Below are 18,536 nucleotides of genomic sequence, written 5' to 3'. Positions count from 1 at the left end.
AGCTCCGTGGTCACACTGCAGCGTAGCTCCGTGGTCACACTGCAGCTCCGTGGTCACACTGAAGCTCCGTGGTCATACTGCAGCTCCGTGGTCATACTGTAGCTCCGTGGTCACACTGTAGCTCCGTGGTCACACTGCAGCTCCGTGGTCACACTGTAGCTCCGTGGTCATACTGTAGCTCCGTGGTCATACTGCAGCTCCGTGGTCATACTGTAGCTCTGTGGTCATACTGCAGCGTAGCTCCGTGGTCATACTGCAGCGTAGCTCCGTGGTCATACTGTAGCGTAGTTCCGTGGTCACACTGCAGCTCCGTGGTCACACTGTAGCTCCGTGGTCACACTGTAGCTCCGTGGTCACACTGTAGCTCCGTGGTCACACTGTAGCTCCGTGGTCACACTGTAGCTCCGTGGTCACACTACAGCTCCGTGGTCATACTGCAGCTCTGTGGTAATATGTAATAGCTCTTTCTCAGTGTTTCCTCATCCTAGTCCTGGGGACCTAAATGGGGGTTTGTTTGTTGTTTCCCGACACATCCCGTTCAACTCATCTCTTTCATCTAGCTTTCATCCAGGTGTGTAGTACCAGAGCAACAATTAAAATGTGCCACCCCCCACACTTCTATCTACAATGAACAACAATATAAAGTGTTGGTCCCATGTTTCATGCGCTGAAATAAAATATCCCAGAAATGCTCCGTACGCACAAAAACCCTGTTTACATGTTAGTGAGCGACTTCTCTTTTGACCAGTTAAACCATCTGACAGGTGTGGCACATCAACACACTGTTGTAAACAGCATCATCACACAATGGTTAGTAATGATGTAAACAGCATCGTCACACAATGGTTGTAATGATGTAAACAGCATCATCATCACACAATGGTTAGTAATGATGTAAACAGCATCATCATCACACAATGGTTAGTAATGATGTAAACAGCATCATCACACAATGGTTAGTAATGATGTAAACAGCATCATCACACAATGGTTAGTAATGATGTAAACAGCATCGTCACACAATGGTTGTAATGATGTAAACAGCATCATCATCACAATGGTTAGTAATGATGTAAACAGCATCATCACACAATGGTTGTAATGATGTAAACAGCATCATCATCACACAATGGTTAGTAATGATGTAAACAGCATCATCACACAATGGTTAGTAATGATGTAAACAGCATCATCATCACACAATGGTTAGTAATGATTTAAACAGCATCATCATCACACAATGGTTAGTAATGATGTAAACAGCATCATCATCACACAATGGTTAGTAATGATGTAAACAGCATCATCATCACACAATGGTTAGTAATGATTTAAACAGCATCATCATCACACAATGGTTAGTAATGATGTAAACAGCATCGTCACACAATGGTTGTAATGATGTAAACAGCATCATCATCACAATGGTTAGTAATGATGTAAACAGCATCATCACACAATGGTTAGTAATGATGTAAACAGCATCGTCACACAATGGTTGTAATGATGTAAACAGCATCATCATCACAATGGTTAGTAATGATGTAAACAGCATCATCACACAATGGTTGTAATGATGTAAACAGCATCATCATCACACAATGGTTAGTAATGATGTAAACAGCATCATCATCACACAATGGTTAGTAATGATGTAAACAGCATCATCATCACACAATGGTTAGTAATGATGTAAACAGCATCATCATCACACAATGGTTAGTAATGATGTAAACAGCATCATCACACAATGGTTAGTAATGATGTAAACAGCATCGTCACACAATGGTTGTAATGATGTAAACAGCATCATCATCACAATGGTTAGTAATGATGTAAACAGCATCATCACACAATGGTTAGTAATGATGTAAACAGCATCGTCACACAATGGTTGTAATGATGTAAACAGCATCATCATCACAATGGTTAGTAATGATGTAAACAGCATCATCACACAATGGTTGTAATGATGTAAACAGCATCATCATCACACAATGGTTAGTAATGATGTAAACAGCATCATCATCACACAATGGTTAGTAATGATGTAAACAGCATCATCATCACACAATGGTTAGTAATGATGTAAACAGCATCATCATCACACAATGGTTAGTAATGATTTAAACAGCATCATCATCACACAATGGTTAGTAATGATTTAAACAGCATCATCATCACACAATGGTTAGTAATGATGTAAACAGCATCGTCACACAATGGTTGTAATGATGTAAACAGCATCATCATCACACAATGGTTAGTAATGATGTAAACAGCATCATCATCACACAATGGTTAGTAATGATGTAAACAGCATCATCATCACACAATGGTTGTAATGTTGCGTTTCTATTATTTGATCAGTATAAATGATTTGTCTCCTGATCTGTAACTGAAGTTACCACCACTGAGTCTATTGGTTGTCGTCGTTCTCCCCCCCCAGGACCTTGGCAGTGAGGATTTAAAGAGAGAGAAGATCAGCTTTGTGTGCCAGATCGTTAGAGTCGGACGGATGGAGCTACGTGACAACAACACCAAGAAGCTGACCTCTGGGCTGAGGAGACCCTTTGGAGTGGCAGGTAACAGAGACTACTGGAACTAGCCTGGGTACCGGTCTGTTTGTGCTAACATTCCTCTCTGTCTATCAGTAACAGAGACTACTGGAACTAGCCTGGGTACCTATCTGTTTGTGCTAACATTCCTCTCTGTCTCTATCAGTAACAGAGACTACTGGAACTAGCCTGGGTACCGGTCTGTTTGTGCTAACATTCCCCTCTGTCTCTATCAGTAACAGAGACTACTGGAACTAGCCTAGGTACCAACATTCCTCTCTGTCTCTATCAGTAACAGAGACTACTGGAACTAGCCTAGGTACCAACATTCCTCTCTGTCTCTATCAGTAACAGAGACTACTGGAACTAGCCTGGGTACTGGTCTGTTTGTGTTAACATTCCTCTCTGTCTCTATCAGTAACAGAGACTACTGGAACTAGCCTGGGTACCAACATTCCTCTCTCTCTATCAGTAACAGAGACTACTGGAACTAGCCTGGGTACCGGTCTGTTTTGGCTAACATTCCCCTCTGTCTCTATCAGTAACAGAGACTACTGGAACTAGCCTGGGTACCAACATTCCTCTCTGTCTCTATCAGTAACAGAGACTACTGGAACTAGCCTGGGTACCGGTCTGTTTGTGCTAACATTCCCCTCTGTCTCTATCAGTAACAGAGACTACTGGAACTAGCCTGAGTACCGGTCTGTTTGTGCTAACATTCCCCTCTGTCTCTATCAGTAACAGAGACTACTGGAACTAGCCTGGGTACCAACATTCCTCTCTGTCTCTATCAGTAACAGACTGCTATAGCATTGACCTTCTATACTATATGTCTCTATCAGTAACAGACTGCTATAGCATTGACCTTCTATACTATATGTCCCGTCTCTATCAGTAACAGACTGCTATACTATATGTCTCTATCAGTAACAGACTGCTATAGCATTGACCTTCTATACTATATGTCTCTATCAGTAACAGACTGCTATAGCATTGACCTTCTATACTATATGTCCCGTCTCTTAACAGTAATGGATGTGACTGACATCATAACAGGCAAGATGGATGATGAGGACAAGCAGCATTTCATCCCCTTCCAGCCGTGAGTATGAAATATGAACACACACACTCTCCCATCCATTACATCACCATAACACAGATCACTATGTCATAAAACCTGTGAGTATGAAATATGAACACACACACTCTCTCCCATCCATTACATCACCATAACACAGATCACTATGTCATAAAACCTGTGAGTATGAAATATGAACACACACACTCACTCCCATCCATTACATCACCATAACACAGAGCACTATGTCATAAAACCCGTGACGATGAAATATGAACACACACACTCTCTCCCATCCATTACATCACCATAACACAGAGCACTATGTCATAAAACCTGTGACGATGAAATATGAACATAATGGACCTCTATGGACCAGAACATACTGGACCTCTATGGACCTGTGGACCTGAACATAATGGACCTCTATGGACCAGAACATACTGGACCTCTATGGACCTGTGGACCTGAACATAATGGACCTCTATGGACCAGAACATACTGGACCTCTATGGACCAGAACATACTGGACCTCTATGGACCAGAACATACTGGACCTCTATGGACCTGAACATACTGGACCTCTATGGACCTGAACATAATGGACCTCTATGGACCAGAACATACTGGACCTCTATGGACCTGTGGACCTGAACATAATGGACCTCTATGGACCAGAACATACTGACCTCTATGGACCTGAACATACTGGACCTCTATGGACCTGAACATAATGGACCTCTATGGACCTGTGGACCTGAACATAATGGACCTCTATGGACCAGAACATACTGGACCTCTATGGACCTGAACATACTGGACCTCTATGGACCTGAACATAATGGACCTCTATGGACCTGTGGACCTGAACATAATGGACCTCTATGGACCAGAACATACTGGACCTCTATGGACCTGAACATACTGGACCTCTATGGACCTGAACATAATGGACCTCTATGGACCTGTGGACCTGAACATAATGGACCTCTATGGACCAGAACATACTGGACCTCTATGGACCTGAACATACTGGACCTCTATGGACCTGAACATAATGGACCTCTATGGACCAGAACATACTGGACCTCTATGGACCTGTGGACCTGAACATAATGGACCTCTATGGACCAGAACATACTGGACCTCTATGGACCTGAACATAATGGACCTCTATGGACCTGAACATAATGGACCTCTATGGACCAGAACATACTGGACCTCTATGGACCTGTGGACCTGAACATAATGGACCTCTATGGACCAGAACATAATGGACCTCTATGGACCAGAACATACTGGAGGTCTATGGACCTGAACATAATGGACCTCTATGGACCAGAACATACTGGACCTCTATGGACCTGTGGACCTGAACATAATGGAGCTCTATGGACCAGAACATAATGGACCTCTATGGACCAGAACATACTGGAGGTCTATGGACCAGAACATACTGGACCTCTATGGACCAGAACATACTGGACCTCTATGGACCTGTGGACCTGAACATAATGGACCTCTATGGACCAGAACATAATGGACCTCTATGGACCAGAACATACTGGAGGTCTATGGACCTGAACATAATGGACCTCTATGGACCAGAACATACTGGACCTCTATGGACCTGTGGACCTGAACATAATGGAGCTCTATGGACCAGAACATAATGGACCTCTATGGACCAGAACATACTGGAGGTCTATGGACCTGAACATAATGGACCTCTATGGACCAGAACATACTGGACCTCTATGGACCTGTGGACCTGAACATAATGGAGCTCTATGGACCAGAACATAATGGACCTCTATGGACCAGAACATACTGGAGGTCTATGGACCTGAACATAATGGACCTCTATGGACCAGAACATACTGGACCTCTATGGACGAGAACATAATGGACCTCTATGGTGGGACATCTATGGACCAGAACATAATGGACCTCTATGGTGGAAGCAGTGTGTGGAGTAGACGGGGCCTGCATCTGACACGGCATCCTATTCCCTAGTTGTATTTATTGTGGATCCCCATTAGTTCCTGCCAAGGCAGCAGCTACTCTTCCTGGGGTTTATTATGGATCCCCATTAGATCCTGCCAAGGCAGCAGCTACTCTTCCTGGGGTTTATTATGGATCCCCATTAGATCCTGCCAAGGCAGCAGCAACTCTTCCTGGGGTTTATTATGGATCCCCATTAGTTCCTGCCAAGGCAGCAGCTACTCTTCCTGGGGTTTATTATGGATCCCCATTAGTTCCTGTCAAGGCAGCAGCTACTCTTCCTGGGGTTTATTATGGATCCCCATTAGTTCCTGCCAAGGCAGCAGCTACTCTTCCTGGGGTTTATTATGGATCCCCATTATTTCCTGCCAAGGCAGCAGCTACTCTTCCTGGGGTTTATTATGGATCCCCATTAGTTCCTGCCAAGGCAGCAGCTACTCTTCCTTGGGTCTAGGCACATCAAATAACATTATTACACCACTACATATCTACAATACAAAATGTATAATACCAACCATACAACAATATTACAATGTATGTGTGTGTCTCTACCTTTTTGTGTGTGTCTCTACCTTTTTGTGTGTCTCTACCTTTTGTGTGTGTCTCTACCTTTTGTGTGTGTCTCTACCTTTTTGTGTGTCTCTACCTTTTGTGTGTGTCTCTACCTTTTTGTGTGTGTCTCTACCTTTTTGTGTGTCTCTCTTCACAGTTGCATAAGGTTTTGGGCCTCGTGCTAAAGCATTTCCAATTATGGAATCCTCTCAGGAACACAGGCAGTTAATGAGATCGCCATAATTTAGTCACGGTGGAATAGTGGAGGGTCTGAGTCCCAAATGGCACCCTATTCCCTATATAGTGCACTACTATGGCACCCTATTCCCTATATAGTGCACGTGGTGAAGGATGTAAGGAATAGAGTGTCATTTGGAACTCCGTCGTAGCTACCAATCAGTTTAGTTTAGTTGGCACGGTAGGCAGATCTCCTCAGTTAACAGCTCTATTTAGGAACATACATCATGGATTAGACTCTCTCCTCCTCTACATCACACACACACACACACACACACACACACACACACACACACACACACACACACACACACACACACACACACACACACACACACACACACACACACACACACACACACACACACACACACACACACACACACACACACACACACACACTGTCGTAGTGATGAATTCTGGTAGTTTCCTGAATAGCAGCTTTAGTTCTTAGCTAGGACCCTGTTCTAAGGCAATCCAAACAGGAAGCTACCGTTCCTAATAAAGGACTGTTTGATGTAACTATATCATTGGTTAGAGATATCTGGCAAACAGCTTCGTTTTGGAGACAGAAATGGCCCTCACATTGTTAAAACAAAGGTTGAGATATAATGTCATGTTGCCAGGGGCAACATCTTTTCCTAAAAGACTTCGAGCAGGGTTACAATGGCCTTTTCTAACCTAATTTATTGATATTTTAGTTGATTTAAAGTCTACAGGAAGAGGAAATGGAGAGATGTTAGTCATGCTTCAATGTTATTGCTGCTTTTTAATTCAATCAAGCTCTGATTTATTTCATTTCTACCCTTAAACATACTATACGTATTCCTTTAAATGTTATGCATCCTTCAGGCATTTCTCTCTGCCCTCCTCTGCTCTCTCTTCTCCTCTCCTCTGCTCTCCTCTCTCTCTCTGCCCTCTCCTCTGCTCTCCTCTGCTCCCTCTCTCTGCCCTCCTCTGCTCCCTCTCTCTGCCCTCCTCTGCTCCCTCTCTCTGCTCTGCTCTCTCTCTGCTCCTCTCTCCTCTGCCCTCCTCTCTCCTCTGCTCTCCTCTCTCTCTCTGCCCTCTCCTCTCCTCTGCTCTCTCTCTGCTCCCTCTCTCTGCCCTCCTCTGCTCCCTCTCTTTGCTCCCTCTCTCTGCCCTCCTCTGCTCCCTCTCTCTGCTCCCTCTCTCTGCCCTCCTCTGCTCCCTCTCTTTGCTCCCTCTCTCTGCCCTCCTCTCTCCTCTGCTCTCCTCTGGTCTCTCTGCCCTCTTCTCCTTCTCTCTCTGCCCTATCCTCTCTCCTGTCCTCTGCCATCTCCTCTCCTCTCCTCTGCCCTCTCCTCTGCCCTCTCCTCCTCCTCTGCTTTCTCTCTCCTCTTCTCTTCTCACTCTCTCTACCCTCCTCTCCTCTCTGCTCTACTCTACTCTGCTCTCTCTCTCTTTCTCTCTCCTCCTCTCTTCTCTCTCTGCCCTCCTCTCTCCTCTCCTCTCCTCTCTCTCTGCTCTCTCTCTGCTCTCTCTCTCTTTCTGCCCTCCTCTCCTCTCCTCTGTCCTCTACTCTGCTCTCTCTCTCCTCTACTCTGCTCTCTCTCTGCTCTCCCTCTGCTCTCTCTCTCTGCCCTCCTCTCCTCTCTCCCTCTCCTCTCCTCTTTCCTCTGCTCTCTCCTCTGCCCTCCTCTCCTCTCCCCTCTCTCTGGTGTTGTTCCTGTCATGTGCCTACTACAGGCTAGCGTTGGATGATGCCGTGCTTCGCCACAGGCAACTGAACATCTCCCGTTTTTCAACCAGGGTGGCGGGGGAGAGCGACTTTCTCCAGACCGTCATCAACAAGGTCATCGCTGCCAAGGAGGTCAACCACAAGGGACAAGGTAAAGTTAATGTACAGGGAGGTGGGGGGTGAGATGTTTGGAGTGGTACTGTGAGAGGGCAGGGAGGTGGGTGGTGAGATGCTTGGAGTGGTACTGTGAGAGGGCAGGGAGGTGGGGGGTGAGATGCTTGGGGTGGTACTGTGAGAGGGCAGGGAGGTGGGGGGTGAGATGCTTGGAGTGGTACTGTGAGAGGGCAGGGAGGTGGGGGGTGAGATGCTTGGAGTGGTACTGTGAGAGGGCAGGGAGGTTCTGTTGGGTGACGTTACTGTATGATATAGAATACAGTATGATATAGAATACAGTATGATACAGAATACAGTATGGTACAGAATACAGTATGATATAGAATACAGTATGATATAGAATACAGTATGATATAGAATACAGTATGATATAGCATACAGTATGATATAGCATACAGTACGGTATAGAATACAGTATGGTACAGAATACAGTATGGTACAGAATACAGTATGGTACAGAATACAGTATGATACAGAATACAGTATGATACAGAATACAGTATGATACAGAATACAGTATGATACAGAATACAGTACGATAGAGGATACAGTATGATATAGAATATAGTATGACTGAGGTATTTGGTCCATCACAAAGAACATTTTAAAGTTACTGTGCAGGGAGGAATGATATGACAGGCCTGGGGTCTGACTAAAGGAAAACTGGCCTGGGGTCTGACTAAAGGATGACGGGCCTGGGGTCTGACGACGGGCCTGGGGTCTGACTACAGGATGACGGGCCTGGGGCCTGACTAAAGGATGACGGGCCTGGGGCCTGACTAAAGGATGACGGGCCTGGGGCCTGACTAAAGGATGACGGGCCTGGGGCCTGACTAAAGGATGACGGGCCTGGGGCCTGACTAAAGGATGACGGGCCTGGGGCCTGACTAAAGGACGACGGGCCTGGGGCCTGACTAAAGGACGACGGGCCTGGGGCCTGACTAAAGGACGACGGGCCTGGGGTCTGACTAAAGGACGACGGGCCTGGGGTCTGACTAAAGGACGACGGGCCTGGGGTCTGACTAAAGGACGACGGGTCTGACTAAAGGATGACGGGCCTGGGGTCTGACAACGGGCCTGGGGCCTGACTAAAGGATGACTGGCCTGGGGTCTGACTAAAGGATGACTGGCCTGGGGTCTGACTAAAGGATGACTGGCCTGGGGTCTAACTAAAGGATGACAGGCCTGGGGTCTGACATAACGGGCCTGGGGTCTGACATAACGGGCCTGGGGTCTGACTAAAGGACGACGGGCCTGGGGCCTGACTAAAGGACGACGGGCCTGGGGTCTGACTAAAGGAAAACTGGCCTGGGGTCTGACTAAAGGATGACGGGCCTGGGGTCTGACTAAAGGATGACGGGCCTGGGGTCTGACTAAAGGATGACGGGCCTGGGGTCTGACTAAAGGACGACGGGCCTGGGGTCTGACTAAAGGACGACGGGCCTGGGGCCTGACTAAAGGATGACAGGCCTGGGGTCTGACATAACGGGCCTGGGGTCTGACATAACGGGCCTGGGGTCTGACATAACGGGCCTGGGGCCTGACATAACGGACGACGGGCCTGGGGCCTGACTAAAGGACGACGGGCCTGGGGCCTGACTAAAGGACGACGGGCCTGGGGCCTGACTAAAGGACGGCGGGCCTGGGGCCGGACTAAAGGACGACGGGCCTGGGGTCTGACCTAAAGGACGACGGGTCTGACCTAAAGGACGACGGGCCTGGGGCCTGACTAAAGGACGACAGGCCTGGGGCCTGACTAAAGGACGACGGGCCTGGGGCCTGACTAAAGGACGACGGGCCTGGGGCCTGACTAAAGGATGACGGGCCTGGGGTCTGACTAAAGGATGACGGGCCTGGGGTCTGACTAAAGGATGACAGGCCTGGGGTCTGACTAAAGGACGACGGGCCTGGGGTCTGACGACACGCATTACTACAGGACGACGGGCCTGGGGTCTGACTAAAGGACGACGGGCCTGGGGTCTGACTAAAGGACGACGGGCCTGGGGTCTGACTAAAGGACGACGGGCCTGGGGTCTGACTAAAGGACGACGGGCCTGGGGTCTGACTAAAGGACGACGGGCCTGGGGTCTGACTATAGGACGACGGGCCTGGGGTCTGACTAAAGGACGACGGGTCTGACTAAAGGATGACGGGCCTGGGGTCTGACAAAGGGCCTGGGGCCTGACTAAAGGACGACGGGCCTGGGGCCTGACTAAAGGATGACGGGCCTGGGGTCTGACTAAAGGATGACTGGCCTGGGGTCTAACTAAAGGATGACAGGCCTGGGGTCTGACATAACGGGCCTGGGGTCTGACATAACGGGCCTGGGGTCTGACTAAAGGACGACGGGCCTGGGGTCTGACTAAAGGACGACGGGCCTGGGGCCTGACTAAAGGACGACGGGCCTGGGGCCTGACTAAAGGACGACGGGCCTGGGGCCTGACTAAAGGACGGTGGGCCTGGGGCCTGACTAAAGGACGACGGGCCTGGGGCCTGACTAAAGGACGACGGGCCTGGGGCCTGACTAAAGGACGACGGGCCTGGGGCCTGACTAAGGGACGACGGGCCTGGGGCCTGACTAAAGGACGACGGGCCTGGGGCCTGACTAAAGGACGACGGGCCTGGGGCCTGACTAAAGGACGACGGGCCTGGGGCCTGACTAAGGGCGACGGGCCTGGGGCCTGACTAAAGGACGACGGGCCTGGGGCCGGACTAAGGACGACGGGCCTGGGGCCTGACTAAAGGACGACGGGCCTGGGGCCTGACTAAAGGACGACGGGCCTGGGGCCTGACTAAAGGACGACGGGCCTGGGGCCTGACTAAAGGACGACGGGCCTGGGGCCTGACTAAAGGACGACGGGCCTGGGGCCTGACTAAAGGACGACGGGCCTGGGGCCGGACTAAAGGACGACGGGCCTGGGGCCGGACTAAAGGACGACGGGCCTGGGGCCGGACTAAAGGACGACGGGCCTGGGGCCGGACTAAAGGACGACGGGCCTGGGGCCGGACTAAAGGACGACGGGCCTGGGGCCGGACTAAAGGACGACGGGCCTGGGGCCGGACTAAAGGACGACGGGCCTGGGGCCGGACTAAGGGACGACGGGCCTGGGGCCGGACTAAGGACGACGGGCCTGGGGCCGGACTAAAGGACGACGGGCCTGGGGCCGGACTAAAGGACGACGGGCCTGGGGCCGGACTAAGGACGACGGGCCTGGGGCCGGACTAAAGGACGACGGGCCTGGGGCCGGACTAAAGGACGACGGGCCTGGGGCCGGACTAAAGGACGACGGGCCTGGGGCCGGACTAAAGGACGACGGGCCTGGGGCCGGACTAAAGGACGACGGGCCTGGGGCCGGACTAAAGGACGACGGGCCGGACTAAAGGACGACGGGCCTGGGGCCGGACTAAAGGACGACGGGCCTGACCTAAAGGACGACGGGTCTGACCTAAAGGACGACGGGCCTGGGGCCTGACTAAAGGACGACGGGCCTGGGGCCTCACTAAAGGACGACGGGCCTGGGGCCTCACTAAATGACGACGGGCCTGGGGTCTCACTAAAGGACGACGGGCCTGGGGTCTCACTAAAGGACGACGGGCCTGGGGCCTCACTAAAGGACGACGGGCCTGGGGTCTGACTAAAGGACGACGGGCCTGGGGTCTGACTAAAGGACGACGGGCCTGGGGCCTGACTAAAGGACGACGGGCCATTTTCCAATACTGTAGATGTGTTAGTAACAACTGTTGGATTGACATGTCATGCTTTAGTAGACCCCAGACCACCTGATGAGGGTTTTGTAGAGGGAGGAGAACAGCCTCTGTTGTCATGTTGAATGGCTTTAGACCCCAGACCACCTGAAGAGGGTTTTGTAGAGGGAGGAGGACAGCCTCTGTGGTGTTGTCATGTTGAATGGCTTTAGACCCCAGACCACCTGAAGAGGGTTTTGTAGAGGAGGAGAACATCCTCTGTGGGTGGGTAGGTGTGTGTGTCGCCAAGTAGATACACAGAGCACAGTGAGGACTCAGCGGTGTCTGTGTGTGTGTGGGTGGGTAGGTGTGTGTGTCGCCAAGTAGATACACAGAGCACAGTGAGGACTCAGCGGTGTCTGTGTGTGTGTGGGTGTTGTGTGTGTGTGTGTGTGTGTGTGTGTGTGTGTCGCCACGGAGATACACAGCCTTTATTATGGACCTTTCAACAGTCAGAGGAGAGGAGAGGAGAGGAGAGGAGAGGAGAGGAGAGGAGAGGAGAGGAGAGGAGAGGAGAGGAGAGGAGAGGAGAGGAGAGGAGAGGAGAGGAGAGGAGAGGAGAGGAGAGGAGAGGAGAGGAGAGTGGCTGTTCCCTTTCTGAGTCAAAATTCAAGCCCAGATCTACCTCTCAGAAGTCTTGACTTTAAATAACATAAGCCTATGCAACATGAACCCATTAAAGACAGTTCTGTAGTAATGAGGTTTTGTGCCGTGAGCTACAGACCCAGTATATCATCACTACAGACCCTCATCACTACAGACCCAGTATATCATCACTACAGACCCAGTATATCATCACTACAGACCCAGTATATCATCACTACAGACCCAGTATATCATCACTACAGACCCAGTATATCATCACTACAGACCCAGTATATCATCACTACAGACCCAGTATATCATCACTACAGACCCAGTATATCATCACTACAGACCCAGTAGATCATCACTACAGACCCAGTAGATCATCACTACAGACCCAGTAGATCATCACTACAGACCCAGTAGATCATCACTACAGACCCAGTATATCATCACTACAGACCCTCATCACTACAGACCCAGTATATCATCACTACAGACCCAGTATATCATCACTACAGACCCAGTATATCATCACTACAGACCCAGTATATCATCACTACAGACCCAGTATATCATCACTGCAGACCCAGTATATCATCACTACAGACCCAGTATATCATCACTACAGACCCAGTATATCATCACTACAGACCCAGTATATCATCACTACAGACCCAGTATATCATCACTACAGACCCAGTATATCATCACTACAGACCCAGTATATCATCACTACAGACCCAGTAGATCATCACTACAGACCCAGTAGATCATCACTACAGACCCAGTAGATCATCACTACAGACCCAGTATATCATCACTACAGACCCAGTAGATCATCACTACAGACCCAGTATATCATCACTACAGACCCTCATCACTACAGACCCAGTATATCATCACTACAGACCCAGTATATCATCACTACAGACCCAGTAGATCATCACTACAGACCCAGTAGATCATCACTACAGACCCAGTAGATCATCACTACAGACCCAGTATATCATCACTACAGACCCAGTATATCATCACTACAGACCCAGTATATCATCACTACAGACCCAGTAGATCATCACTACAGACCCAGTAGATCATCACTACAGACCCAGTATATCATCACTGCAGACCCAGTAGATCATCACTACAGACCCAGTAGATCATCACTACAGACCCAGTAGATCATCACTACAGACCCAGTAGATCATCACTACAGACCCAGTAGATCATCACTACAGACCCAGTAGATCATCACTACAGACCCAGTATATCATCACTACAGACCCAGTATATCATCACTGCAGACCCAGTATATCATCACTACAGACCCAGTATATCATCACTACAGACCCAGTATATCATCACTACAGACCCTCATCACTACAGACCCAGTATATCATCACTACAGACCCAGTATATCATCACTACAGACCCAGTATATCATCACTACAGACCCAGTATATCATCACTACAGACCCAGTATATCATCACTACAGACCCAGTATATCATCACTACAGACCCAGTATATCATCACTACAGACCCAGTATATCATCACTACAGACCCAGTATATCATCACTACAGACCCAGTATATCATCACTACAGACCCAGTAGATCATCACTACAGACCCAGTATATCATCACTACAGACCCTCATCACTACAGACCCAGTATATCATCACTACAGACCCAGTATATCATCACTACAGACCCAGTATATCATCACTACAGACCCAGTATATCATCACTACAGACCCTCATCACTACAGACCCAGTAGATCATCACTACAGACCCAGTAGATCATCACTACAGACCCAGTATATCATCACTACAGACCCAGTATATCATCACTACAGACCCAGTAGATCATCACTACAGACCCAGTATATCATCACTACAGACCCTCATCACTACAGACCCAGTATATCATCACTACAGACCCAGTATATCATCACTACAGACCCAGTATATCATCACTACAGACCCAGTATATCATCACTACAGACCCAGTATATCATCACTACAGACCCTCATCACTACAGACCCAGTAGATCATCACTACAGACCCAGTAGATCATCACTACAGACCCAGTAGATCATCACTACAGACCCAGTATATCATCACTACAGACCCAGTAGATCATCACTACAGACCCAGTATATCATCACTACAGACCCTCATCACTACAGACCCAGTAGATCATCACTACAGACCCAGTATATCATCACTACAGACCCAGTATATCATCACTACAGACCCAGTATATCATCACTACAGACCCAGTATATCATCACTACAGACCCAGTATATCATCACTACAGACCCAGTATATCATCACTACAGACCCAGTATATCATCACTACAGACCCAGTATATCATCACTACAGACCCAGTAGATCATCACTACAGACCCAGTAGATCATCACTACAGACCCAGTAGATCATCACTACAGACCCAGTAGATCATCACTACAGACCCAGTAGATCATCACTACAGACCCAGTAGATCATCACTACAGACCCAGTAGATCATCACTACAGACCCAGTAGATCATCACTACAGACCCAGTAGATCATCACTAGAGACCCAGTAGATCATCACTAGAGACCCAGTAGATCATCACTAGAGACCCAGTAGATCATCACTACAGACCCAGTAGATCATCACTACAGACCCAGTAGATCATCACTACAGACCCAGTATATCATCACTACAGACCCAGTATATCATCACTACAGACCCAGTAGATCATCACTACAGACCCAGTATATCATCACTACAGACCCTCATCACTACAGACCCTCATCACTACAGACCCTCATCACTACAGACCCTCATCACTACAGACCCTCATCACTACAGACCCAGTATATCATCACTACAGACCCAGTATATCATCACTACAGACCCAGTATATCATCACTACAGACCCAGTAGATCATCACTACAGACCCAGTAGATCATCACTACAGACTCAGTAGATCATCACTACAGACCCAGTAGATCATCACTACAGACCCAGTATATCATCACTACAGACCCAGTATATCATCACTACAGACCCAGTATATCATCACTACAGACCCAGTATATCATCACTACAGACCCTCATCACTACAGACCCTCATCACTACAGACCCAGTATATCATCACTACAGACCCAGTATATCGTCACTACAGACCCAGTATATCATCACTAGAGACCCAGTATATCGTCACTACAGACCCTCATCACTACAGACCCTCATCACTACAGACCCAGTATATCATCACTACAGACCCAGTAGATCATCACTACAGACCCAGTAGATCATCACTACAGACCCTCATCACTACAGACCCAGTATATTATCACTACAGACCCAGTATATCGTCACTACAGACCCAGTATATCATCACTACAGACCCTCATCACTACAGACCCTCATCACTACAGACCCTCATCACTACAGACCCAGTAGATCATCACTACAGACCCAGTAGATCATCACTACAGACCCAGTAGATCATCACTACAGACCCAGTAGATCATCACTACAGACCATCATCACTACAGACCCTCATCACTACAGACCCAGTATATTATCACTACAGACCCAGTATATCGTCACTACAGACCCAGTATATCATCACTACAGACCCTCATCACTACAGACCCTCATCACTACAGACCCAGTATATCATCACTACAGACCCAGTATATCGTCACTACAGACCCTCATCACTACAGACCCAGTATATCATCACTACAGACCCTCATCACTACAGACCCAGTAGATCATCACTACAGACCCAGTATATCATCACTACAGACCCTCATCACTACAGACCCAGTATATCATCACTACAGACCCTCATCACTACAGACCCAGTATATCATCACTACAGACCCTCATCACTACAGACCCAGTATATCATCACTACAGACCCTCATCACTACAGACCCAGTAGATCATCACTACAGACCCAGTATATCGTCACTACAGACCCTCATCACTACAGACCCAGTATATCATCACTACAGACCCTCATCACTACAGACCCAGTATATCATCACTACAGACCCTCATCACTGCAGACCCAGTAGATCATCACTACAGACCCAGTATATCATCACTACAGACCCAGTAGATCATCACTACAGACCCAGTATATCATCACTACAGACCCTCATCACTACAGACCCAGTATATCATCACTACAGACCCTCATCACTACAGACCCAGTAGATCATCACTACACACCCAGTAGATCATCACTACAGACCCAGTATATCGTCACTACAGACCCAGTATATCGTCACTACAGACCCAGTATATCGTCACTACAGACCCAGTAGATCATCACTACAGACCCAGTAGATCATCACTACAGACCCTCATCACTACAGACCCAGTATATCGTCACTACAGACCCAGTAGATCATCACTACAGACCCTCATCACTACAGACCCAGTAGATCATCACTACAGACCCAGTAGATCGTCACTACAGACCCAGTAGATCGTCACTACAGACCCAGTATATCATCACTACAGACCCAGTATATCATCACTACAGACCCAGTATATCATCACTACAGACCCTCATCACTACAGACCCAGTAGATCATCACTACAGACCCAGTATATCGTCACTACAGACCCAGTAGATCATCACTAGAGACCCAGTAGATCATCACTAGAGACCCAGTAGATCATCACTAGAGACCCAGTAGATCATCACTACAGACCCAGTAGATCATCACTACAGACCCAGTATATCATCACTACAGACCCTCATCACTACAGACCCAGTAGATCATCACTAGAGACCCAGTAGATCATCACTAGAGACCCAGTAGATCATCACTACAGACCCAGTAGATCATCACTACAGACCCAGTATATCATCACTACAGACCCTCATCACTACAGACCCAGTAGATCATCACTACAGACCCAGTATATCATCACTACAGACCCTCATCACTACAGACCCAGTAGATCATCACTACAGACCCTCATCACTACAGACCCAGTATATCATCACTACAGACCCAGTAGATCATCACTACAGACCCAGTATATCATCACTACAGACCCAGTAGATCATCACTACAGACCCAGTAGATCATCACTACAGACCCAGTAGATCATCACTACAGACCCAGTAGATCATCACTACAGACCCAGTAGATCATCACTACAGACCCAGTAGATCATCACTACAGACCCAGTAGATCATCACTACAGACCCAGTATATCATCACTACAGACCCAGTATATCATCACTACAGACCCAGTAGATCGTCACTACAGACCGAGTAGATCGTCACTACAGACCCTCATCACTACAGACCCAGTATATCATCACTACAGACCCTCATCACTACAGACCCAGTATATCATCACTACAGACCCAGTATATCATCACTACAGACCCAGTAGATCATCACTACAGACCCTCATCACTACAGACCCTCATCACTACAGACCCAGTATATCATCACTACAGACCCAGTATATCATCACTACAGACCCAATATATCATCACTACAGACCCAGTATATCATCACTACAGACCCAATATATCATCACTACAGACCCAGTATATCATCACTACAGACCCAGTATATCATCACTACAGACCCAGTATATCAGCACTACAGACCCAGTATATCATCACTACAGACCCTCATCACTACAGACCCAGTATATCATCACTACAGACCCTCATCACTACAGACCCAGTATATCATCACTACAGACCCAGTATATCATCACTACAGACCCTCATCACTACAGACCCAGTATATCATCACTACAGACCCAGTATATCATCACTACAGACCCTCATCACTACAGACCCTCATCACTACAGACCCTCATCACTACAGACCCAGTATATCATCACTAC

General features: G+C 48.0%; 1 protein-coding gene across 2 annotated transcripts in view; it reads left to right on the top strand.

Annotated features, from left to right (window-relative positions):
- The window catches only part of LOC124018334 (dedicator of cytokinesis protein 1-like), a 173,744-nt gene that overhangs the window by 62,372 nt on the left and 92,836 nt on the right, over positions 1-18,536 (top strand). For both annotated transcript variants that reach the window (XM_046333608.1, XM_046333607.1), the window contains exons 10-12: positions 2,450-2,585; positions 3,588-3,660; positions 8,200-8,279. In XM_046333608.1, the coding sequence (XP_046189564.1) occupies positions 2,450-2,585; positions 3,588-3,660; positions 8,200-8,279 (289 nt within the window). The remainder of the gene's footprint in view (positions 1-2,449; positions 2,586-3,587; positions 3,661-8,199; positions 8,280-18,536) is intronic.

Source organism: Oncorhynchus gorbuscha, unplaced genomic scaffold, assembly GCF_021184085.1.
Source record: "Oncorhynchus gorbuscha isolate QuinsamMale2020 ecotype Even-year unplaced genomic scaffold, OgorEven_v1.0 Un_scaffold_480, whole genome shotgun sequence".
Classification (NCBI taxonomy): domain Eukaryota; kingdom Metazoa; phylum Chordata; class Actinopteri; order Salmoniformes; family Salmonidae; genus Oncorhynchus; species Oncorhynchus gorbuscha.
The sequence above is the reverse complement of the archived record's forward strand: the minus strand, read 5'-3'. Positions and strand labels throughout refer to the sequence as shown.